The 23,740-nt window shown below is 39.4% G+C and overlaps 11 protein-coding genes across 11 annotated transcripts; 8 read left to right on the forward strand and 3 right to left on the reverse strand.

Annotated features, from left to right (window-relative positions):
- Nucleotides 1–97: 97 nt before the first annotated feature.
- On the forward strand, nt 98–2,161 carry BUD14 (protein phosphatase regulator BUD14; the record flags this gene model as incomplete). The annotated part of the gene is made up of 1 exon (XM_452387.1): nt 98–2,161. One exon carries the CDS (start codon nt 98–100, stop codon nt 2,159–2,161), a length of 2,064 nt encoding a protein of 687 aa, XP_452387.1.
- Nucleotides 2,162–2,453: 292 nt separating this feature from the next.
- KAP104 (Kap104p) lies at nt 2,454–5,108 on the forward strand (the record flags this gene model as incomplete). Its single annotated transcript, XM_452388.1, has 1 exon — nt 2,454–5,108. The coding sequence occupies one exon, from the start codon at nt 2,454–2,456 to the stop codon at nt 5,106–5,108; it is 2,655 nt and encodes an 884-aa protein (XP_452388.1).
- A 471-nt stretch (nt 5,109–5,579) lies between these two features.
- Nucleotides 5,580–7,178, forward strand: DAL1 (allantoinase; the record flags this gene model as incomplete). Its single annotated transcript, XM_452389.1, has 1 exon — nt 5,580–7,178. The coding sequence occupies one exon, from the start codon at nt 5,580–5,582 to the stop codon at nt 7,176–7,178; it is 1,599 nt and encodes a 532-aa protein (XP_452389.1).
- An 86-nt stretch (nt 7,179–7,264) lies between these two features.
- On the reverse strand, nt 7,265–7,984 carry ERP3 (Erp3p; the record flags this gene model as incomplete). The annotated part of the gene is made up of 1 exon (XM_452390.1): nt 7,265–7,984. The coding sequence occupies one exon, from the start codon at nt 7,982–7,984 to the stop codon at nt 7,265–7,267; it is 720 nt and encodes a 239-aa protein (XP_452390.1).
- Nucleotides 7,985–8,184: 200 nt separating this feature from the next.
- Nucleotides 8,185–9,612, forward strand: CDC7 (serine/threonine protein kinase CDC7; the record flags this gene model as incomplete). The annotated part of the gene is made up of 1 exon (XM_452391.1): nt 8,185–9,612. One exon carries the CDS (start codon nt 8,185–8,187, stop codon nt 9,610–9,612), a length of 1,428 nt encoding a protein of 475 aa, XP_452391.1.
- Nucleotides 9,613–9,916: 304 nt separating this feature from the next.
- TSC13 (trans-2-enoyl-CoA reductase (NADPH) TSC13) lies at nt 9,917–10,876 on the reverse strand (the record flags this gene model as incomplete). Its single annotated transcript, XM_452392.1, has 1 exon — nt 9,917–10,876. The coding sequence occupies one exon, from the start codon at nt 10,874–10,876 to the stop codon at nt 9,917–9,919; it is 960 nt and encodes a 319-aa protein (XP_452392.1).
- Nucleotides 10,877–11,706: 830 nt separating this feature from the next.
- NOP1 (rRNA methyltransferase NOP1) lies at nt 11,707–12,714 on the forward strand (the record flags this gene model as incomplete). The annotated part of the gene is made up of 1 exon (XM_452393.1): nt 11,707–12,714. One exon carries the CDS (start codon nt 11,707–11,709, stop codon nt 12,712–12,714), a length of 1,008 nt encoding a protein of 335 aa, XP_452393.1.
- Nucleotides 12,715–13,542: 828 nt separating this feature from the next.
- Nucleotides 13,543–15,366, forward strand: SLX5 (SUMO-targeted ubiquitin ligase complex subunit SLX5; the record flags this gene model as incomplete). Its single annotated transcript, XM_452394.1, has 1 exon — nt 13,543–15,366. One exon carries the CDS (start codon nt 13,543–13,545, stop codon nt 15,364–15,366), a length of 1,824 nt encoding a protein of 607 aa, XP_452394.1.
- A 442-nt stretch (nt 15,367–15,808) lies between these two features.
- Nucleotides 15,809–16,912, forward strand: KLLA0_C04433g (uncharacterized protein; the record flags this gene model as incomplete). Its single annotated transcript, XM_452395.1, has 1 exon — nt 15,809–16,912. One exon carries the CDS (start codon nt 15,809–15,811, stop codon nt 16,910–16,912), a length of 1,104 nt encoding a protein of 367 aa, XP_452395.1.
- Nucleotides 16,913–18,375: 1,463 nt separating this feature from the next.
- On the forward strand, nt 18,376–19,734 carry KLLA0_C04455g (uncharacterized protein; the record flags this gene model as incomplete). Its single annotated transcript, XM_452397.1, has 1 exon — nt 18,376–19,734. One exon carries the CDS (start codon nt 18,376–18,378, stop codon nt 19,732–19,734), a length of 1,359 nt encoding a protein of 452 aa, XP_452397.1.
- Nucleotides 19,735–19,828: 94 nt separating this feature from the next.
- KLLA0_C04477g (uncharacterized protein) lies at nt 19,829–23,590 on the reverse strand (the record flags this gene model as incomplete). The annotated part of the gene is made up of 1 exon (XM_452398.1): nt 19,829–23,590. One exon carries the CDS (start codon nt 23,588–23,590, stop codon nt 19,829–19,831), a length of 3,762 nt encoding a protein of 1,253 aa, XP_452398.1.
- Nucleotides 23,591–23,740: the final 150 nt, after the last annotated feature.

Genomic DNA, 23,740 nt, shown 5'->3' on the forward strand with positions numbered 1-23,740 from the left:
ATTTATACACGCGTTACTTGGAGAAAAGTATTATCAGCTTCCATCTCTGAATCCTATCTGTGCATTAACTGCTATTATACCACTCGAGTTGTATCGTATGATGGATTTGGAGTATCCTAAGATGTCAGGACTCGCAGGTCTGGGCTCTGGCTTAAGATCACGGGAACGATCAAAACCTGATCTATCGATATTAACTGATCCTACACTGGTTGAGGATTTCGATGAAATCATGAAACAGATGCGAAGCCTCAAGAAGGACGAGGAATCCCTGAGTGTCAATGCTAGTGTTGTGATAACGCCGACTGAAGCACATGCTAATGACGTAAATCGTCAAAAAGTTGACTATGAAGGTGTCCCGGATCTCGGTGATTTACAGTTGGAAGATGAGGAGGAAGAAGAAGAAGGAGAAGAAGAGTTAGCACAGGATATCGATAATGAGCATGATACCAGTTTCAGTTCGCGACATGGGAACGAGCTGCAGGATTCAGATTATGCATATTCAGATTCGGATTTTGAAGATAATTTGGAGGAGCGGTTAAGAAGTTTAGAGACTTCTTCTCAAAGAAACAGCGGAGAACATGTTTCTTCTGTGAAAGGGATAGTTGCAAACGATACATCGAGTGCTATTGATAATAACATGGTGGCAGATCGTGCGAAAGAAGCAAGAAACGGATTGGAGCAGAGATCATATGACGATATTGATGATGACGATGATGAGGCAGAAGAACAAGATGACAACGACGAAGAGGACTTGAATATAGGTTGGAACACTAATGAATCTGATGATTCTGATGAGCTGCAGCCGTTAAATCCGCCGCAAGAATTAGACCCCAGCAAATTATATGCATTATACCCGTTCCAGGGACCTGATCCATCACATTGCCAGTTGGAACAGGACGAAGGTTGTACTCTTTTGAATGACCAGGACTCTTATTGGTGGTTAGTTAAACGTTGCAGTGATGGGAAAATAGGATTCGCGCCTGCAGAACTTCTTGAAACGTTTCCTGAAAGGTTAGCTAGACTGAACTGTTGGAAAAACGAAAATATATCATCACATTCAATTTCTCATAAAGAGGATTCAAATTCAAGCAAAGAATCGAATATTTTGAACAAAGAAGATAGTATTGAGGCAGTTGAGTCCCCGTTGAACGCATACTCAAAAACTAATAAATCGGTTAGCTTCAATAATGTTGTCAGTTATGCTGAAAGATATATTGATGAAATAGAGCAAGAACCATTGGAGGACGACAGCGGAGAACTGAATGGTGCAGGAGAATACGTTCATGATGTGGAATCAAGAGACGGGCAAGACGGGCATCTACACCTGGGAACAGATCTTGGAACTCACTTAACACATGTCGATGAAATACATGAAACCCTTCTGAATGATCATTTGTCAGATGATGTAAGCGAAGTTGTAAGTGATGCTGCCTTCAATGTCCATGAAATGGCACCATTAATGGTGCAAAAAAATAGACCTTCAAAACCTGCCTTGACGGATCTGTTGTCAGAGAAACAAAATGATCTAAAACAAGTCTTTCAAGCTCCCACTATGCCAGTAGCAGCACCAAGAGGTACTTCCCAAATGACAAATTCAAATTCAAATTGTTCCATATCTACAATCGGAGAATACTCGCCTTCCTCTTCAGACTGGACAAATGATTCACCTCAGTTGCTAAGTGAAAAGGAATTCGAGAAGTCTAATTTGAATGATCAAATCCCATCTTCCAGAGCTATTCAAGATATATCGAAAATTGTAAGCTCGCAAGATGCGCCTGATTTGAACTCTCTTCATGATGAAGATTCTCTGCAACATAGTGAATCATTGCCAAAAGTAACTCATAATCACCAGCATTCGATATCTACACTGAATGCTGTAGATATCAACAGTTCTGTCGGGACAGAAAAAACTATTGATATTGATGAAGAAAATAGTATCTTACCAGATGAAAATACAAACGCTTACAGCACCGTTCCATCCTCTATAGCCTCAAGTTGCATGGACCATGAACACAACTCTCCATTAATTTCTGAAGTAGCATTGCATACAAGCACTGGTGTAGTAGGGGATTATCATCCAGTGATTAACTCCTTGTACAACCCTATTTTCAGCAAAATAGATGTTATGATGGACAAGATAGAAAACGCCATCTCAAACTGATATTACCTCCATTCAACGCATTATGTAGCTAACTTTTATAGAGACATAACCCAACAACAGCAATCACTATTGCTTCAGTAATCTGTCTGTGCTCATCTCCTGTTTCAGTACCGAAAGAATAACACACGTGACCGCAGTACTGCATTAGACTTTAAAATTTTTTTTTGGTTTGTTAGCTCATCGCAGAGATATCAAATTCACTAAAAACATTTGAGCAGGAGGAAGCACGGATATTGCTGATAAGGAAGTGGTCAGTACCGTGGAGACTCCATAAACAACCTTGAATCCCAGTATGCCATGGTCACCAGATAACGAAGGACTAACTCAACTTTGTTTGACATTACAACATGCTGTTTCAACTAATTCTGATGAGAGACAGCAAGCACTCGATGCATTGGAAACATTCAAATTAGAACCACAGTTTGCCAATTATTTATGTTACATTTTACTTCATCTTGAGGAAATGGATCAGTTAAGAGGTACTGCAGGTATTCTTTTGAAGAATTGCATATTGGGAGGCAACATCGTTGACCTAGGGTATGTCAAATCAGAAATTGTACGCGGGTTGTGTTTGAATAACAAATTTATTGTCAAGATTACTGGTATTGTAATTGCAGCCTTGTATTCTACTTATTATAGACAGCATAGAGAAGATCCTCAAGGGTTAATCACACTTGCACAATTAATTGAGCTCGCGAGAGACAATAACGAGGGTTCTTTGAAGGCCTTATCCAAAATGATGGAGGATGGTGCACAGTTTTTCCAGTTACAATGGTCGAACAATCAGGTGCCGATTGGAGAATTGGTATCGTTGTTTTTGACTTTGATGGTAGAAGGTAAGACACCAGTAGTCAGATCTGAGAGCATCAACTGTTTGAACAATATTATCCCGTTACAGTGCCAAGAATTATCCGTTAATTTAGATACTTTATTGACAAACATCTTCTCGTTAGCATCTAGCGAATCTTCATATTTAGTCAAACAACAAATTTGCCAGTGTTTGACCCTGAACTTAGAGTTCAGACCAGACAAACTCATGACACATCTACAGGGCATCATACAATTCATGGGACATTTGATTGTTAACACTGATAGAAACGATAGTGAAGAGGAGAAAGTTGCATTGGGAGCATGTGAGTTTATACTTGCGTTGGTGTCGAATACAAACGTACCAGATCATCTGATACAACCTTATGTGCAAGAACTTGTTCCACTTCTTTTGACAAACATGGTTTATAGCCAGGAAGAAATTGTTGTTATGGAAGCTTCCAACGGGGATGATGCAGACTCTGAAGACAAAGATGAAGATATCAAACCAGTTTCAGCAAAAATACAAAAGAAAAATGACGATGATAATGACGAAGACTCTGATGATGACGAAAACTTTGATCATGAATGGAACTTAAGAAAATGTGCAGCATCAGTACTCGATATACTTACCGGCATATTTCCGAAGGAAGTCATAGAAACAGCACTTCCACTACTTAGAGAACATTTGACTTCGGATAGTTGGTACATTAGAGAGGCAACAACACTATCTCTTGGTGCTATGGCTGAAGGTGGCATGAAATACTTCGATGGTCAATTGCCAGCGTTGATACCATTTTTGGTCGAGCAATTGAAAAGTCCATGGTTCCCAGTTAGAAGAATGACCTGCTGGACTCTAAGCAGATTCTCCATTTGGATCTTGGATGATCGTACCGAATTTTTAATGCCGGTACTAAATCCTATCATGGAAACTTTACTGGACAAAAAGAAAGGTGTCCAAGAGGCAGCCATTACGGCAATTGCCACTTTTATCGAGAATAGTGATCCTGATATAGTTGGTACAGTCCTATATGAGCCACTATTAGACAGATTCGACGAATGTTTCAGATTCTATCAAAAGAAAAACTTAATCATTTTGTATGATGCGGTCAGTAGGTTGAGCGAGAAGTGTGATCTTGATGAACAAGCTATTACGAAGTTACTTCCCCATTTATTGAACAAATGGTCTGCTTTGGACGACAATGACAAAGAACTCTGGCCACTCCTGGAGTGTTTATCGTATGTATCAACATCTTTAGGCCCCAGGTTCGCTCCGATGGCTATGGAAGTTTACAATAGAGCTTGGAATATTCTCTGCAGATGTGTTGATTTAGAAGCCAAATCACAAGTTGATCCAACGATAGTGGTTCCTGAAAAAGATTTCATCATAACTTCACTTGATTTAATTGACGGGTTAGTCCAGGGGTTAGGTTACGATTCCAAGGCCCTTTTATTCCCAAATCATGATACCAACATGTTTTCCGTCATCTTGCAATGTTTACAAGATCACAGCCATGAGGTAAGACAAAGTGCATACGCGCTACTGGGAGATATAGCATATTACTACGAGAGGCAATTATTTACAAGCGACTTCTCAAAGCGAATGGTGGAAACAATCGGAAACGAATTGATTCAAAACGGAGAAAACCATGAAGCTGTATCTACTGTCAATAATGCTATCTGGTGCCTAGGTCTCATGGCACATAAGATAGATCTGGGCCCTTGTATCATTGAAATAAGTAGGATAGTGCTGGACCTCTTCTGTTCTACTCAGTTGGTTTTACCAACAAGCATAATGGAAAATTTGTGCATCACCATTGCTAGACTAGCTCATTTCCATCCAGAAATCTTCACACAACCACCTTTTGCAGGCGAAACCCAATGGCACAAATGGTGCTCTATAGCCAGTGAACTCACAGATCCAGAAGAGAAAACCGTCTCTTACACCGGTTTCATTAAAATAATGAACTTAATGGATTTCAATGCCCAAGGCATGCCTTCCGACAAAACCTGGGAGCTCTTTTTCAGAGGATTGCAACAAGATGTCGACATTTCCATTATATCAGAGGACCTCTACGCTTTGGCAATGAGGCTACCAGATCCTTGGCAACAATTGTTAATGAACTCCGGAATGTTTTGAACAGAAGAAAAGCATGATGTATAACCGTCATTGTTAACCAGTTACATAACGAATAGGTTACGACGCTCGTATGTGTAGGCAAATAATTTCGATAACCATACCCTTCCCCTCTTCTCCTGAGGCAAAGAGTCGTAGTAAATCACAACTGTCCAGCCGTTGCAATCACGTGATGCAGTCCTAGGCAAGAGCGTTTTCGGTTTTCTCCGAAAGAATACCTTCGAGATGACTGGATCGTACTGATAAAAAAAAGAAAAATCGAAAAATTCCGAGCTGATAAGGCCCGTAATCTCGAAGAGAGGTAAATATACCTGAAGCTGTGGCATTGGGATATATAAACTGGCACACAAGCTACAATGTGGTATGTAGTTTAATTTAAATGTTTAGTTGTAAATGAGTACTGACTTGAATTTATCTTGATTTTTTCTTTTACCGCAACTTATTCTTTGAATCTGTGTCATAAAGGCATTGACAATGATACAAGCCGTCGCTTCAAACCATGTTGCATTCCATGAGGGCGTAGCTCCTGGCACGATTATCTATAGTGTAGAGAATGGTAAAATTTTGGATGTACTACAAGGAAGGGTAGCCACCGAAAGAGAACTAATAGGCTGTGGATGGAATTTAGAATCCTATGACATTGTTTCGCCGTACTTAATAATGCCTGGATTGGTGGACGCTCATGTACATTTGAATGAACCTGGTAGAACTGAATGGGAAGGATTCGAGACGGGGACCAAAGCAGCCGTCGCTGGTGGTGTTACTACTGTCATAGACATGCCTTTGAATGCCATCCCACCAACAACGAATATTAAGAATTTCAAGCTGAAATTGGATGCAGCAGAGGGCCAGCTGTGGTGCGACGTTGGATTTTGGGGCGGGTTAGTACCGGACAACTTAGCCGATTTGAAACCGCTAGTAGAAGCTGGCGTAAGAGGTTTCAAAGGGTTTCTTATAGATTCCGGTGTCGATGAGTTTCCTGCAATTGATAAACGATACATCCAACAGGCGTTGCACTTATTGCAAGGTGAGAAAACTATGGTTATGTTCCATGCTGAATTACAGCTACCAGAACCTGGCCACGAACACACTATTGTAGACTATAATGGTGAACTGGGGACTGACAGTAATGCCGAGAACTTGCTTTCTGCAACCAAGTCATTATCATCTGTCGAACCAAAATATGGTCAAGTTTCGGAATTAATCCAACATCACGAAGATCATTTGGATTCAATAACTACACCTCTCGAAGCCGCAGAAAATGAAATATGCGACCATTCATTGTCCAAAATAGATCCATGCGAATACAATAGCTTTTTATTATCCAGACCGGATCATTTTGAAACAGACGCAGTAGCATTAATTGTCAGTTGTTTACGCAACAGCATCCTTCAGAATGGGATCGAAAAGTCACCGTTCGTTCATATAGTACATCTAGCATCGATGGAAGCTTTACCAATCTTGAAACGGGCTAAGGATATGGGACTTCCAATCACCGCCGAAACTTGCTTCCATTATCTTTCATTGGCAGCTGAAAGGGTTCCTAAATCCAAGACTTTTTACAAATGTTGTCCACCGATACGTAGTGAGAAGAACAGAAAGGAACTTTGGAGAGCCTTAAGAGAAGGTCTAATCACTTCTGTAGTAAGTGACCATTCTCCATGTATACCGGAGCTAAAAGACCTCGCAAAAGGTGATTTTTTTAGTGCATGGGGAGGAATTGCATCCGTCGGGTTGGGACTACCATTACTATACACTAACGGTGCTTCCATCGCTGAAATCATTCAATGGTGTTGCGAGAACACCAGTAAGCAAGTTGGTCTTGATCACAGGAAGGGTTTCCTAAGAACTGGATACGACGCAGATTTTGTTATCTTCGACATCAATACCTATCAGACTGTCGACAACGATAAAGTTTATTTCAAAAACAAACTGACAGCCTATGATGGGTTCAAACTGAAAGGTTTAGTGAGAAACACCTATGTTAGAGGAAAATTGGCTTTTGAACTTGACGGCATGGGACATAATAAAAACCCTCCCGGCCAGACAATTCTTGAACGCAGAAGAACATGAAGTACCCCATCTTCTAATCATTTTTTTTTCTTCAATTTTGAATTACCTTTATTTGATGCATGATATACATATTATATATATATCACTTATGATTTAAATTTACCTAGAATATACTTCATTATTATAATTTCTAGAACAGCAATCGTCGGTACAAGAACTATGGAGCAAATTGATATGGTGACCAACCTCGATGCTATTGATTTAACAGTGTGGTGGTTTCTTTCTGCACGTGATTTGTACAGCTTCAAATTTCTTTCCAAGACTTGAAGCTGATCCTCTATTATATTTACAGAATCTTGCAGTGTCCTCACCAGTGAACTATCTATCGTCTCTCCTATCAAACGAGGATCTGCTGGCTTCGGTATCTGATCGAAACATATCTGTACAATGTCTAAATCAACAATCTTAGGATATTCATCACCAATGACACATAACGCATATTCACCAGTATGTTTCGCAGGAAATGTCCATTGCCCTTGCTCTTCGTCATCTTTGTAAATCATAGGATACTCTGTATCGTCCGGAGACCATAATTCATAGCTTACTCTGAAGGCATTGTTTTCTCCCTCTTGTACTGCGAAGTAATAAGATATTTTGCAGTCACTGTCATCAACATCAATGTAAACACATTCTTTCCCATTCTTCTGTAATTGTACCGTTATTGGTGAGCTTTGACAGACAATCACAAGCGAAAATACCCATAACCATGTAAACTTCATATTTAATAAGTTATACATGAAGGTTGCTTTGTGTGTAAATGTCCTTTTATTCGACAATTCCCCTTTTAACGTCCTGTTTCTGTTCATTAATATATGTCATTTCAATGTGAACTACTGCTGTTTGTTATTATATTTGGTTTCGACAATAAAAATGAAAACATCGCCAAAAAATGCATAGAATAAAAGAATCAACGGATATAGCGTATCTGTTCTTGTAGAGTCAAACCAATGGGTATACAGCTCGTCTGTTAGGCTTCATATTAGGTGGCAATATACACACTATAATTATGGATGACATTCCCGCTGAAATCATCCAGGAAATGGATGATTTGTACGATAAGGTACCACAGTTGTCATCCAGATACAAGCTACTGGATAAGATCGGAGAGGGGACCTTTTCATCGGTATATAAAGCTCAAGATCTTAGCAACGTATCTGGAAGGTTATACCCTGATCATTTCTGGGATAAGAATAGTAAACATGTGGCTATCAAGAGGATATACGTGACAAGCTCGCCGAACAGAATTGAAAATGAACTTAAACTCTTAGAGTTACTGTCAAATTCGAATAACGTAGCACCATTATGCGACGCGATTCGATACCAGGATCAGGTGGTTGTCGTCTTGCCCTGGTATCCGCATGAAGAATTCCGGCATTTCTACCGAGACATGCCTATCAAGGGGATAAAGAAGTACATGTTTGAACTTTTAAGCGCCTTGAAATACGTGCACTCATTTGGAATCATTCACAGAGACGTGAAGCCAACCAATTTCCTATACAACCCAATACTTGGGAGAGGTGTGTTAGTAGACTTTGGTTTGGCTGAAGAGAATGAAGAGTTGTACTTGCCTGACCTCAACTATCGTGTGTATGTTAATGACCAGGGAGAGAAGGTTTGTAATTGTTCTTCACCGTATGCTAACAACAAAAAGACATCACATCTGCCGTTGATATCCATTCAGAACGGGCAGCTTAACGTTAGAGGGGCAAATGAATTAAGTGCTGCACAAAGTGAGAATCTCATGAAGGCAGAATTGAGTAAGGGGTACCCAAAACATGAAACTAGGAGGCAGCGTAGAGCTAATAGAGCTGGTACGAGAGGGTTCAGAGCGCCAGAAGTGCTTATGAAATGTTCTTTCCAAACTCAAAAAATTGACATTTGGTCAGTTGGTGTGATACTGTTAAGTTTCATCAGCAGAAGGTTCCCAATCTTTCAAAGCATGGATGATATTGACGCCTTTCTGGAGATATGTTGCATTTTTGGAATCAAGCCCATGCAAGAAGTCGCCAAGTTCCATGGGTTGGGACTAGACATGACAAAGGTTCCAGGTTTCCATTCGGAAGGATATCCTGGGGGGCTACAAGGTTTTGTGAGAGCTTTACTTGACAAAGAAGTGGAGGAAGGAACATTACCAGAGTATTCCATAGCGTTCGAGACGTTGGATTATTTGACACAATTTGACAAACAACTCACGCCAAGTTTAGGCCCAGACGATGAAGAGGATATTGATGATAAAATACGGAGCTACAAACAAGCAGTTTGGGACGATCATTTTTGGTGTTTTGATCTCTTGGCAAAATGTTTCGAACTCAATTCATACAAAAGACCCAGCGCCAGTGATCTTCTTGAACATTTATGGTTCAAAGAACTGAACGAAGATTTACTTGATAGAGATCAAAGAAGAGAAGATCACTTCACCGGGGTCGTTGAGTAATGAAATCCAGAACGAAACAAAAATATTTGACGAAAATTAGCATATATTCACCGCAATAACTTAGAGCAGAACTCATTTTTTATATACATGCATTCATATATAGAGTTCTTTAACCGATAGAGTAATTTAATACTTTGCATTCATCATCATTATTATATTTAGTTTACAAACGTTGCCAACGCTTTGACGGCATAAGTTAGAGAACAAGTGCGTAAATAAACGAGTAAAACAGCGTTATTCACTTAAGAGAGAATGCTATAATACCCCAAGTCAAATATGTATGTGGTGATAGTAATTGGTGAATTCAGAACAAGAATGGGATCAAGAATGCTCTCTTGGTACCATATTTCTTGTTTTTCTTTTGAGCCCACAAGTACATCTGAACCACCGAGACAACAAGGAAAAGAACTGAGAATAAGTTCAACTTGAACAACAAAGTGAAAAACATCCAAGCCCAAGATTCAAAAGTGTAATTTGGAGCGACAAGTAGTTTGAACAACCCAGAATTCAATGGGACTCTCTTCGTGACACCGTTTCTCTTTTGTTCATCACCCCATCTACGCAATGCGACATGGATATAGAAATTGAACATCTCTGACAATCCAAACAAAGCGGTTAAGACTCTGAAATCAGATATCTTGAGAGCGCTGTAAACTCTGTATAAGGTCTTGTTAGCGAATGGGAACCCGTAACCAAAGTAACCCAACGAGATCAACCCGTTCAAGATCCAGTAATGGAAAGAGTTCTTGAACAAATTGAACAATGGCATGGTTTCCAGGGAGAAAGAATGAATGAACAATGTTTCGAATTCTCTCTTTAGATAATGGACCATAATCAGACGGTAGATGAACTTATTGAAGAAATCGTTATATGGAACATTTTTAGAATGAAATTTGTCCCTAACTGTTGCGTTTAAAGACAAAAGGTAAACTAAAGAATGGATCAAGATCGGACCCAAATATTCGATGAAAAACACCAGTCTCCAAGAGATCTGCGGACCCAAATCCTTAACATACCACTCGTTAACTGAATCGAACGTGTTTTTCTTACCAACATCGTTCAATTCAGAGGGCCCAATGGCGACTTGCTTACCTTCTTTCAGATAGCTTAACCTTAACCTGTTAACGCTAATATTGTGATTGCTTTTCGAAATCTGTTGCAAAACAGATTGATATGTCAACGTATTTTCTGTTGGAACTTCCAACTTGACGTCTTTTAAGCTCTTTGAGCGTGATTTAATAAAAATTGAACTGGATGCAGACATAAAGGGACACTTATCTAGGTAATATCTTCAACTGTCGGATTAAAATATACAGCGATAGTTTGGAAAATAGGATCTCAAAACTAAACCAGAAAATTTATCCAGATATACTAATTCAGATTCTGATTGCTATAACGTACAAAAGTCAAAGCTGGTTCCACTTCTCTGATTTTTTATCTGCTTTTATAAAGATACCGATATTCACAACAACAACCAAAAATGATCTCATCTGCATATTTTCGCAATGTTGACTATGAAAAACTTGTATAGAAATCCTTAGTAAACGTACGCATTGTAGCAAGTATCTGGCTCAACATAGCAAAAAAAAATCTTGAAAAGTTGTAGATTCATATGATTATATAATCAATTCATATCACGTGATACAGATGTGACAATAGTCATGTGACTTTAACGTTCATCGTTCTGTACGTACCAAGAGGCACAGAAAGACCAAAGATGAGAACTTTGAAAAAGAAATTTAATATTGTTTTTTCATTCAAAATTTTTCAGCTGAAAAAAAAAAGTTTCGAAAGCTCATCTCATCGAATGTAAAGTAAGAGTTTATTAAGTTGTTCTTGCTTGAAAGAAGTAATCAATTGTTTATAGAATAGTATTGTGTACGTTTTCTGTTCCTATAATCTACCCATTTTAGAAGAGTTTTACAGCCGTCCAGGATTCTGTTTCAAAGTCAACGACAATACCTGTTACTGATTCACAATTTTAATTCTTTTTTTTTCCTTTGTCCAATTTAGAGAGAAGAAGATCAAGAGCAGCAACAGCAGCATAATCATTATATCTCAAGACAGATAATTCCCAACTAGTTAAGAATAATAATGGCATTCCAAGCAGGTTCTAGAGGTGGCAGAGGCGGTTCCCGTGGTGGATTCGGCGGTGGTTCCAGAGGTGGTTCCAGAGGTGGATTTGGCGGTGGCCGTGGTGGATTCGGTGGTTCCCGTGGTGGTTCCAGAGGTGGATTCGGTGGTGGTCGTGGTGGTCCTCGTGGTGGCGCTCGCGGTGGTTCCAGAGGTGGATTTGGTGGTGCCCGTGGTGGTTCCAGAGGTGGTCCTCGTGGTGGTGCTCGTGGTGGTGCTCGTGGTGGTGCCCGTGGTGGTGCTAAGGTTGTTATCGAACCTCATAAGCATGCTGGTGTTTTTATTGCCAGAGGTAAAGAAGATCTTTTGGTCACAAAGAACATCGCTCCAGGTGAATCTGTGTACGGTGAAAAGAGAGTTTCAGTTGAAGAACCTTCCACTGAAGAAGGTGTCCCACCAACTAAGGTGGAATACCGTGTTTGGAATCCTTTCAGATCCAAATTGGCTGCCGGTATCATGGGTGGTTTGGATGAACTATTCATTGCTCCAGGTAAGAAGGTTCTATATCTAGGTGCTGCTTCCGGTACATCTGTGTCCCACGTTTCCGATGTCGTTGGTCCAGAAGGGTTGGTTTACGCTGTTGAGTTCTCTCACAGACCAGGTAGAGAATTGATCTCTATGGCTAAGAAGAGACCAAATGTTATCCCAATTATTGAAGATGCTAGACATCCACAAAAATACAGAATGCTTATCGGTATGGTTGACGCCGTCTTCGCAGATGTTGCTCAACCTGATCAAGCCCGTATTATTGCTTTGAACTCTCATATGTTCTTGAAGGATCAAGGTGGTGTCGTTATCTCTATCAAGGCTAACTGTATCGATTCTACTGTTGATGCTGAAACTGTGTTCGCTAGAGAAGTTCAAAAATTGAGAGAAGAAAAGATTAAGCCTTTGGAACAATTGACTTTGGAACCTTATGAAAGAGACCATTGTATCGTTATCGGTAAATACATGAGAAGTGGATTATAAGAGCTGCTAAAGAAATATTGATATTTTGAAACCAATGCTAGAGTATGCCTACTTGGTTCATGATTCCTTCTATTAATCTTTTTTTTTTGGCTTCTAATCTTTTTTTGCTTACTTTTTAGTTTTAAAAACCTTCATTCCAATACAATCATTAACACTATAATATTATTTGAAATTTTGCATCTCATTGATTCGTGATAAAGTTCTACAAACTAGAAAAGTCTCCACTTCGTCTTCACTTGTATTTTGTCACTCTGTGTGTTTCTTTTACTTACAGTCCAGGTCCTTCGCCTGTTCAAAGGAGATCGACTAACTGACGGGAAAAGAATAGAAGAAGATTTCAAAACCTTGTTCATCAACTTGACAATACAAAAGAACCCATTTTCACAATAACGGTATTAATACTCGAACACTCTTAACCTTATTTTGTACATTTAATTTGTAGATATATTATTATTATTATCACATACTATATATAACTTATATATATCAATAACAACCATACGTTCTAGAAAATCATGTCTGGTAGCAGTGAATTAAAGGATATAACCCCATACGGGTTACGATACCATAATACGGTCCATCTGTGCATCTGTTGACAAACTCTTTGTTTCTTTTATCTTTAATCGACATCAAATTGAGACAAAAGTAAAGAAAAGTTCTTGAAATTAATAATTATGATATTTAAGACAACAGTGGTTTTGATATTAAGAGTAAACCTTTGAAATAAGCTAAAAGTATACAAAGGTATCGGAAGAGTTCAGAGCCAGATCCTTAAAATAGGTATCTGGTACAGCTGGAACAGTAATTAGTAAGGTAGAAAGCCTTGTGATGACGGAGCAAGGGTGTGTTATAGAGATCGATAGTGATCCAGAGCTAGATGCTCAAATCAGGGAAGAATATGCACCAAGGCGATTGATTCCAGATCGCAGAAGGAATAGACCCAGAGACCATTTGTCAAGATTTGTTTCCAACGCAGAGGATAGAAATGTGGCTCCTATCGCTCCTGCTACAGATTTGCCAGTGTCAACAGATGGTGAAGATTTGGAGATAACTGCAGAGGTTTCCTTGCGACCTGATGGGCCAATAAATGATGATGCAGAGTACATCAATCTGGACAACTACAGGGCTTCCAACAATGGTACTGTGGTTGTGGATCATAGAGAAGGGGATGATGATTTAATGCTTGTAGAAGAGCGTATCCAGGAATCTGGTAGACCCGTACTTTTGCAACTCCCGGCAGGTCAAACGTTACAGGTCGATGCTTCCTGGAATGAACTTCCGGTGGGCAGGTCGTTCCAGAATCAGGTATACAGGAATCCAAACCAACTGCGAAGACTACGGCGACATATTGATCATGCTACTGCTATGTTTATGGGTGGCTACAACCAGTCAGGCACTGGTGATAGTGATTTCAGCGATAACGATGCGGATTACATTCCTCCGGATATCGTTAACGAAAGAAATCAGTATACAATGCAAACGCGAATGAGAGAACAAAGGGAAAGACAGAACCAAATGCAAAGGCTACAGAGAGCTGCTGATGAGACGATCGATTCCTTGGATCCAGATCTTAGGAGTTTGTTCTTTGAATCTCAGTCATTGTCTCAATTTAGGGAAGGACTTGCTAGGTTCAATTTCCCACCAGCGAGGCTTGAACAATTGCTTGGCCAGTACAGAGATTTTAGAGCCCGGGCCATGCAAAGTTGGGCTGAGGGAAGGCGTACTAGAAGCATGAGTTACCAAAATAGAAATAGCCTAAGGCCACAAAGAACAAGAAGCGGTACTCAACAAAATCATTCTCGTGGATCAAACGGAGATTCAAGAGACAACGCCCTTTATCAACAGATGTTATTTGGAATGCCAGATGATGATGAAAATATGGACGGCAATAATTTCACAGGTACAACGCAGTCTTTACAACGTATTATATCAAACACAATGAATAGAAGGTTTGGCAATCTACCATTTGGTGTGGGTCCCGAGTTTGGATTCTATGAAGATGGAGATGATGCGGCAAACACAGAATTGATTATACGTATGATTCAAGAAAGAGAGGAAAGAGATGCCAGTACAAGAACTAAGAAGTTGAATGAAGTCACTAAATCTCAGCAACAGAAATACATCGACAAAGCGAACTCTTTGCCTGAAGGATATTCTGCGTCATTCAACACTGCACCATTGATGTCGATGACTATGGAGAATGAAGGCAGAGAGGAGACGGTGATGGTAACAGATGACGTGGCCGCGAAAACATACATCGATGTTCCTGTCTGTGTCCTATGTGGTGTGGAACTGGGAGTTGGAATTCCGGATGATTGGAAAGGTGTTAGTGAAGAAGATAAAGGCGTTTCATTTGAAGCCCTTCAGTCACACTATAAATTTCACTGTCCGTATCAAACTCTTGCAAGACCTACGCTAGTTGATAGAGATTTATCTCGCAGAACGTACGTGAGTTCATGTGGACACACTTTCTGTGGCCGGTGTCAAGTAAGAATTAAGAACGCAAGAGATATTTCGGCAAAGGAAAAAAACAAGTTAAAGAACTCTCAAGGACCTTCGCATCCGGATAATTATGGTCCTAAGAAATGTCCTGCCGAAGGTTGTAACAGTAATTTAAGAAAAAAAGGTATCATGAGAGAGGTGTACTTCTGAGTTATCATCGTTCACTAAATCATTCTTTTGTATCAAAAAGCTGTCGATTTGCACATGTATCGATAACAGAGAGCTGACCATGTAAAATTATAAATAGCATATTAGTTCTTAGAATGTTGTCCTAAACCTGGGACTAATCTAGATAACGAAAAGGTGGTTGGCTGCCTGTAACAAATTATGTGGTCCATTCCCTTATTTATTAGGAAATTCAGAGCTTCTCGATTATTTACCATTACATAAAAAATATGATACTTAAGGAAACGGAATGAACATGAAAGGATAAAGACAAAAACTGCCTTTGTATGGGTTATCTTCATAGCGTCTGTAATTTTATGAACGTAGCTTTCATTCCTAAGTCGTGATCAGTGGTGGTGATCAGTACTAAGGTCAAGAACTGGTGAATTTTCTTTGAACTTGAACGGGTTCGTTTTGCATATTTCTTATGAGAAAGGAGTTAGTGATAGTGACAGCGCTTTCCTTGATAGTCACTGGATGTATCAATTCAATTGCTACTAAATATCAGGACAATCAATGTGTTAGGGATTGTGACAGTATATCGCCTGTTTTGTTTGAACAACCGGTGTTGCAGACATTGCAAATGTTCATCGGTGAAATATCCCTAATGTTTGTTATGTTCTGGCAAAAGTACAATTCGCGAAATGGATACGAGGCAGTTCCATCGGCAGAGTCCTTGAACAAAACCAAATTACCATCAAGACAAAGTTATGCTTTGGCTTTACCTGCTATTTGTGATATTTGTGGTACTACGTTGATGAATTTGGCATTAACCATGATCCCCGTCTCTATTTACCAAATGACTAGAGGAGTTTTAATTTTGTTCGTTGCGTTGTTCAGTGTTTTCTTCTTGAAGCACAAGATATCAAGATTTGAATGGCTATCGTTATTTATTGTTGTATTCGGAGTCTTCCTTGTTGGTTATAGCGGGAATGTTGGTGTAACAGTTGATGTCTCTTTAGTAACAGGTGTGTTACTAATTGTATTGGCGCAAGTGTGTACCGCAACCCAATTTGTTCTTGAAGAACATATCATGTCTAAATGGATCATTCCACCATCTACGTTGGTTGCATTCGAAGGAATATATGGGGCTTCTATCACTCTTTTAACTATGCTCATTGCTTCGGTTACCTTTGCACAAAATAAACAAAACTCATCTTTCAACATTGTTTACTCTCTACAGGACATGTTCGTGAATCCGAGAGTTCTTTATTCCTCAATAATCATTATGATCTCCATCGCTTGTTTCAATTTCTTTGGAATCACTCTAACCAACAGCATGAACGCTACGGTAAGAAGTACTATTGACACTTGCAGAACCTTATTGGTGTGGTTAGTATCACTTTCCCTCGGTTGGGAATCATTTAAGTTGACACAGTTTAATGGATTCGTACTATTAGTTTTGGGTACGCTATTATTTAACGGTGCGATCACGATAGATAAGAAAAGGCTACCACAATGGTTGACTAAAGATTATCCCGGAGATGATCGTATCATCAATGTCATTGATGAAGAAGTTGAAAGGTTCTAAAGATACAGAGAAGGAATCATTTTCTGGCTATTTCACTTTTACATATACGGATGTACAATTGAAGGATTACGTAAAATAAAAAAAAGAATTCGATAACAAGTTAATAAGTAGAAGCAAGGAATCACAGCGCGTGCCTAGCTTGGTTAGTTGATTTAAACTAAACCATTAGTACGATTGGCAGTGATCCTCTTTATATTAGGTAGAAAGTCATTTTTTGCGTTTTAGTTTTGATTAGAAGGACAATGTGTGTCCCACATGTGAAGCTCAGTGTGAGCGAAGTACGGCCAGCAATTGCAGACAAAACAAAACCGTTCGCATCAGAGATAGTTACTTCACCTTAGAATAGCATATCCAATGTACAGCATAAACACATACCAGCTAAGCATGCAGTCAAACAATCAGAGTTGTTACGGGATTGAGCAGGTTGCTGCACATATATTGGCTGTTGTTGCTGTTGCCCGTAATAGCCCTGCTGAGGAGCACCCTGTTGATAGTATTGCTGCTGTTGGGGTGGTGCTTGGTTCTGGTATTGATATTGAGGAGGAGATTGTTGGTAGTAACTCTGCTGTGGAGCTGAGAAGAACCCTCTTTGGCTATCATCAGCAGCTGAGGCTTGGCCTTGAGTGGTTGGTGCACCGGTAGGACGATTGTACTAAATTCATATAGATGGATCACCAGATGATGAGATTTCATTATTTTAGTTAGTAATTAATTAAAACGTTCGGGGAGAACTGAGACCTGCCTTTCATATTCGAGTGATTTGACAAGCCTCGTCAGAAACATCTTTCTAAATGATTTAACATACAGTTTGTTTGTTATCAGTTCCGTAATATTCAGCAGCAGACATTATGATATAGGGTCGTTCTAGGATAAAGCACTATTCGTTGTTCACACTCAAAGAACGCTTTTCTTTGGACCCTAAAAGTGAAAAGCTACTGTAAGTTAGTCAACCTATTACCATATTGTTTCTTGAAGAATCATTCTTTTCTTTTATCGATGTGGACAGGCTGGTGAAGCTAGAAATGGAAAGTGTATGTGGTGAATGGGTTTTTTGATATAACAAGAGCGTAGCATATGTTTGAGTTATATTAATGAGATCGTAAACCTTTCATTACTCATAATACCCTCTTCAAGTATCCATTAGAGCTGTATATTTGGTAGTGTGCTCATTGTTTACCTTTTCGACACCTTTTGTACCCAAAATGTAAACAAATTCCATCGTTTTTCGGATATTCCTTAAGATCTATCTAAAGCTTTTTAAGGTTGAAACAAGAGAGAGCGGGAGGAAAACATGAAGGTATAAGACCAGACCACAAGCATTATTTGCCTGCGGTATATCTATTTTGCATTTAACGCTGTTACTTTAGATATTTGGTTGGACAATTAAAATTGGGAAGACAACGGAAGCTCATCAACGGTGTGTAATAAGCCTTCAGTTTTGTTTATTATTTTTGAAGTATAGGATGGAGGAACTCTCGAGGATCCTGGAACCGTTAGACACAAACTCTCTATCAATCAGTGGGATTCACTCTGTTAGTGCTGACACTGTATTATCAGCGAAGAAGGAGAGTGTTTCGTTTGATGTTGGAAGAGATAAGGAATGGCACAAGCCTCAGGAAACTCTGGATCATACTCCGTTAAAGTGGAGAGTACAAAGAGATGAATTTATCTTTAACAGTAATTCAACCCCATCCAGACCTGGTGCTGATGATGGTATTCGGTTTCCAAAACGAGACAGTAGTAGGAAGAGGACCATGGGGCAACGCAGGCGGTTGGTATTATCTGGGGCTGGTCCTCAGAATATGAAATCACATTCTTCTTTACAAACTCAAATGTCCAAACTGGATTTGTTAGATGATAATAGATTAACTAGTTTCCCTATTGTACCACCCCCTGAACCTGTCGTTACGAAAAATTGCAGACATCCGACTAATGAATATAGAATGAAAATATACTCTCAGGAGAGACGGATAAGTTTAAATCCACGAAGTCATGAAATACACGATAACAGCACAAATGAGAACGAACTCTTTCTCATAGAAGATTATATACCCAGAGAAACAGTGGCTGAAATTAATGAGAATGTCCTTCATTCGGGATGCAAGAGAGTTTCGATATCAGACTTAAAGTCGAAATACTATAAACGTAAACAGTTGGACCATCTGCCACTGCGGCTTAAGAAATCCACCGCCATTTTACCGGAAGTTTCCGAAGTGACTAATGAAAGCATCAACGTCTTGGGAGATATCATGCAACCGAAAGAGTTCCTGAACCAAGATCATTACCTGAGGGACATCGTGGTAGCATCAAACTTGAAGCACTGTGTAATTTGCGAAAAACCACTTTATGAACTGAGTTCTCGTCTTCACGAGATGGGGAAGGATTATCAAGAGATTGTTTGTTTGGGGTGTACTTCAAAATATGAAGAAGCCGCCAGGTTGCTTGAAGATTATGAATTTGAAACTACTTTGGATGATACGATTGATACTGGACGTAATGACTCAATGGATAGCATGGACTTTATAGAACCGACAGAGGTTTTGGTTGAGCCTTCAGCGAAGAGAAGAAAAGAGAATCAGTTTTCATCCCAGTTAATCAATACTCTCCAAGTCGTTCAGAGTAAAACTGATATGATAAAATTAGCAAACCCTTTTAAACAAAGTTCACTGTCCCTTATCGATGTGAATACCCAACTCTGGTTTCATACGGCAAAGAAAAAGTTGAGATGGAGGTGGAGAGTGAGCGGTTTACTTCCGAAATTCCTGACCAGCTCTTTCAAACCTTCGTCAAGTCATGGAAAACACGTCCAATCCTCAGGATAATTGAATATTGCACACTGTGTAAAGCAAATATGTCACTAAATCGTTCTATATCTAACAAATACAAAAAAAATGTTTGATTATCATCATTGTTGCCTTATCTCTTAAATAGTTCTAGATCGGCTTTTAATATGAGGTATGGAATTATTCGGTAAACAACCCAAACAGCAGCCAAAACCCCAAGATAAACGGATGTGTTGACATGAAGGCCATAATTATCTATGACATCTCTTCCGTTATTGAACAAACACGATCCGTCTGAATTTCTACCTCCATCATTACAGGTAAATTTCATCTGATCTGGAAAAGAATAATTGATCAATATCATACTTGTGTAATGGACGGGACTAACATAGTTCAAACCTTTCCAAAATTTAGGCATATTCAATGACAAAATGCCACTCATAATAGAGCTTATAGATAATATAATTGAAACAACGTTAACAACAAACCCTGGTCTATTGAAAAGAGTGTTGACTACTATCCCCCAAGCCTCGCCACACGTTGTTATTATGAATGAACAATACATTGAAATGAAAAGCATTTGAGCAGTTCGTGGTAGTCCGATTCCCATCACAGTTAAAACTGAAAATAGGATAGCGGATAAGACAGCCATTGGAAACTCCAAAGTCATGTAAGCACACAGGAATGGGCCAATGCCATATATGTTATCATGAAACTCCTGATAGAAATTATCCCTTTCCGCAGGATAAACTGCAAGGTTCAAAAGCATGCCACAAAAGTATAGAGATGTGTATTGTTGGGTTAGTCCTAACCGATTCATAACACCAGTGAAATTGTTCTTGAGTGGGGCAAAGTAGATGGTTAAAATAGCTGCCATTCCAGGAACTTGGGCTAACCTAGCGAAACAAGAATCAATGTTTCTTGTCATCACTTTAAATTGACGCGACAAGCATACTTTGTATGCTACCAGTACAGAAGCATGATGACGGATATGTTGGGCAAATAGGGATGTAAATTCAGAGTGGGTCATGGTGGGATTTACGTTCCTAACATCTTTGGAGCTTATCACTCTCCATTTTTCTATTAATGCATTCACACGCTCTTTCGAAGAGACTTCGTTCTCATAATTCTGAATGTTCACAGATATTACGTCTAAAAGGTAGTCAGCAATATTGGTCAACTGAGGACATGTGAATCCTTCTTTATTGAAATACTCGATCATTGCAGATGGATAGCCGTTAAAAGCTACGCGGCCACCTTTGGCTAAAAGTAGAACATTACCAAAGTCTGCGAACACTTCCGCTCTTGGTTGATGGATAGTCAGGATGATGGTCTTGCCCTGTTGACAAAGTTTTTTGAGGAGTTCGATAATAGTTGAAGATGTAAAGCTATCCAATCCCGATGTAGGCTCATCCAATAATAAAACTGAAGGGTCGGTAAGCAATTGGATTCCTATGGAAACGCGCCTTTTCTCCCCTCCACTTATCCCTTTTATGAGATCGTTACCCACTAAGGTATTTGCACAGTTTTTCAACCCAAGATCACTAATTAGTGTTCTTACTCTAGTCTCTATACGGCTCTCATTGTGATGTGATAGTCTCAATCGGGCAGCATATTTTAATGTTTCGTACACGGTCAAATTGGGAAGCAAATGGTTATCATCTTGTGAAACATAACAGCAGACGCTCTTGAACATAGACTTCATTACTGGTTGCTGATTGAAGATAATTCTACCAGATTCATTAAATTTAGTGAAGAAGTTTGAACAAACCCTGTCGGAAATTAAGTTCAATAAAGAAGTTTTTCCTGATCCAGACGGCCCCATTATTGCATTGATTGCATTAGGTCTGAAGCTAGCATTTACGGAACATAATATGTCTTTATGTGAATGACCAATTAATTTCTTTTTGCTTATTTCAAACAGTTGTATCTGTCGCACAGACAATGAGATATCTTGCAAATCAATGGATATTTCAGACCCTTCAGTAATGGATTCATTCGACAGCTTTTCCTCCACAATTACTGATTCATTTGATGTATCAACACTTATATCTTTTTCTTCGTTTGAATTTTTCTTCTTGGTTGAAACCTGCTTCGCTAGAGTAACGTCGACTGTTTTGAACTGGAAAAATAAGAGTCCCACTAAGTAAAATCCAATCGCCCAGCAAAATGTGATTATTATTGGAACACTTATCCAGTTTTTCGGTATGCCGAACGTATCAATATATTGATCCCCGGTGCAGACTTCAGAGCCATTGATTTGGTGGCAGCCAAAGTTACTGAAAGTATTCGACATGAGTGCAGAGAACGTGTACCAAAGATAAGCAATATATTTGGTCCATCTCACATATACTGGCATTTTTTCAGCGTTCACAAAAAAGCCACAAGCCATAGATTGCAATGTGAAGGTTAAATTTCCGACAAGCCCCGCTTTAGAGAAATCTCTCGATATGGAAACAGCCATGTAAGCGACTGCAACAGAGGTCTGATGGCTTACGAGGGTGCATCCGAAATATGTGAAAAATCTGCCTGCATTGGCCTCCAAACCAAACATGAAATATGTAATAATGGCAAATAATAAAGGTATAAGAATATCCTCTTGAACCAGATTCGACAGTCGCCTGGCCATGAGATAAGAAAATGCGGTGACGCAGCCCTCCGATCTTTCTCGGTCGTAAATTTTGATATCAAGTTCTGATAGCCTGTACGTTTCAAGTAACAAAAGTAAGTAGCCTTGAATTGATCCCACTATATATAATGCGCCGGCGATTGTTCTTAGCCCACTTTCTGAAGTTTGGTCTGGTTTATAGAAAATCCAACCGACTACAATTCCGACAATAACTGGCTCAAATTGTACTGCAAAGAGAGTCAGCCTATCTCTACTGGATAGTAAAAAATTTCTCTTGGTTAAAATGAATGTTTGTTGTAAGATGGACACAGATGGTGGAGAAGGATCGACGCTTATAACCGCTGTTTCCTTTGAGGTGTCATATTTGGTAGAACATCTCTCTTGCCATTCCGAAGCAAACATATTCCACCTTCCTTCAGAATCAAGCGTCGACTTTTCAGTTCTATTGTCTACGCTACAGATATCTATCAAGTAATCTGCAGGATTGCACCTTTCAGGGACGGTGTATCCCATGGATGAGAAGTATTCCACCATACCGACCACCGCACCGCAATACATCGGGAATCCCTTTGATAATAGGCACACTTGATCTAACGCGAAAAGTATATCTGACCGAGGCTGATGAATGCTCATAATAATAGTTCTTCCGCCATGTTCACAAAGTTTCTTTAACGTTTTTATCAACAAAAACGCAGAGTACGCATCAAGCCCAGTTGTTGGTTCATCCAGGAATAAGACAGACGGATTTGCAATCATCTGTACTGCTATACTTAGTCTTCTCTTTTCACCTCCTGAGAGTCCTTTGTTTATTGAATCACCTACGAACGTCTCTGAGCAATCCCTCAACCCCAACTCCGCAATCAACTCTTCTACTAATGAATATCTTTCTTGTTTCGGCAGATGTAATTTAAGATCAGCAGCAATACGAAGTGTTTCTCTGCATGTCAACCTCGCAGCTAATGCGTCATGCTGTGTCAAGTACGCTGTGGTTACCTTCTCGTCAGCTTTAGATCCCTCTTTTGCAGCATCTCGACTGTATTGGATTTCCCCATCATAGTTTATACTCGAATTTGTTTTGCCTGCTAGAACATTAAGCATGGTAGTCTTACCTGAACCTGATCCACCAATAATTGCCATTAGCTGACCATTTGGAAGAGAAAACGACACATTATTGACGATTGTTGCATCCTTGGCATGTATATTCAACTCAATTACGTTTAAAGAAACTCTTGTGAGAGAAACGAACGAGAGTTCATTCTCTAACATTTACTGACTTGATTTTAACTAAGGAACCAGGAATTCTAATATGTCCGAGCACTTGATGAAGTTTCCGAACTAATGATTTCGTTTTTCCGATAATGCCAACTTTTCCTTTACTTGTTAACTTTTCATTCTTCTGCATGTAAACAATGTTAA

The sequence above is a fragment of the Kluyveromyces lactis genome, assembly GCF_000002515.2.
Source record: "Kluyveromyces lactis strain NRRL Y-1140 chromosome C complete sequence".
In the NCBI taxonomy this organism is placed as follows: Eukaryota; Fungi; Ascomycota; class Saccharomycetes; order Saccharomycetales; family Saccharomycetaceae; genus Kluyveromyces; species Kluyveromyces lactis.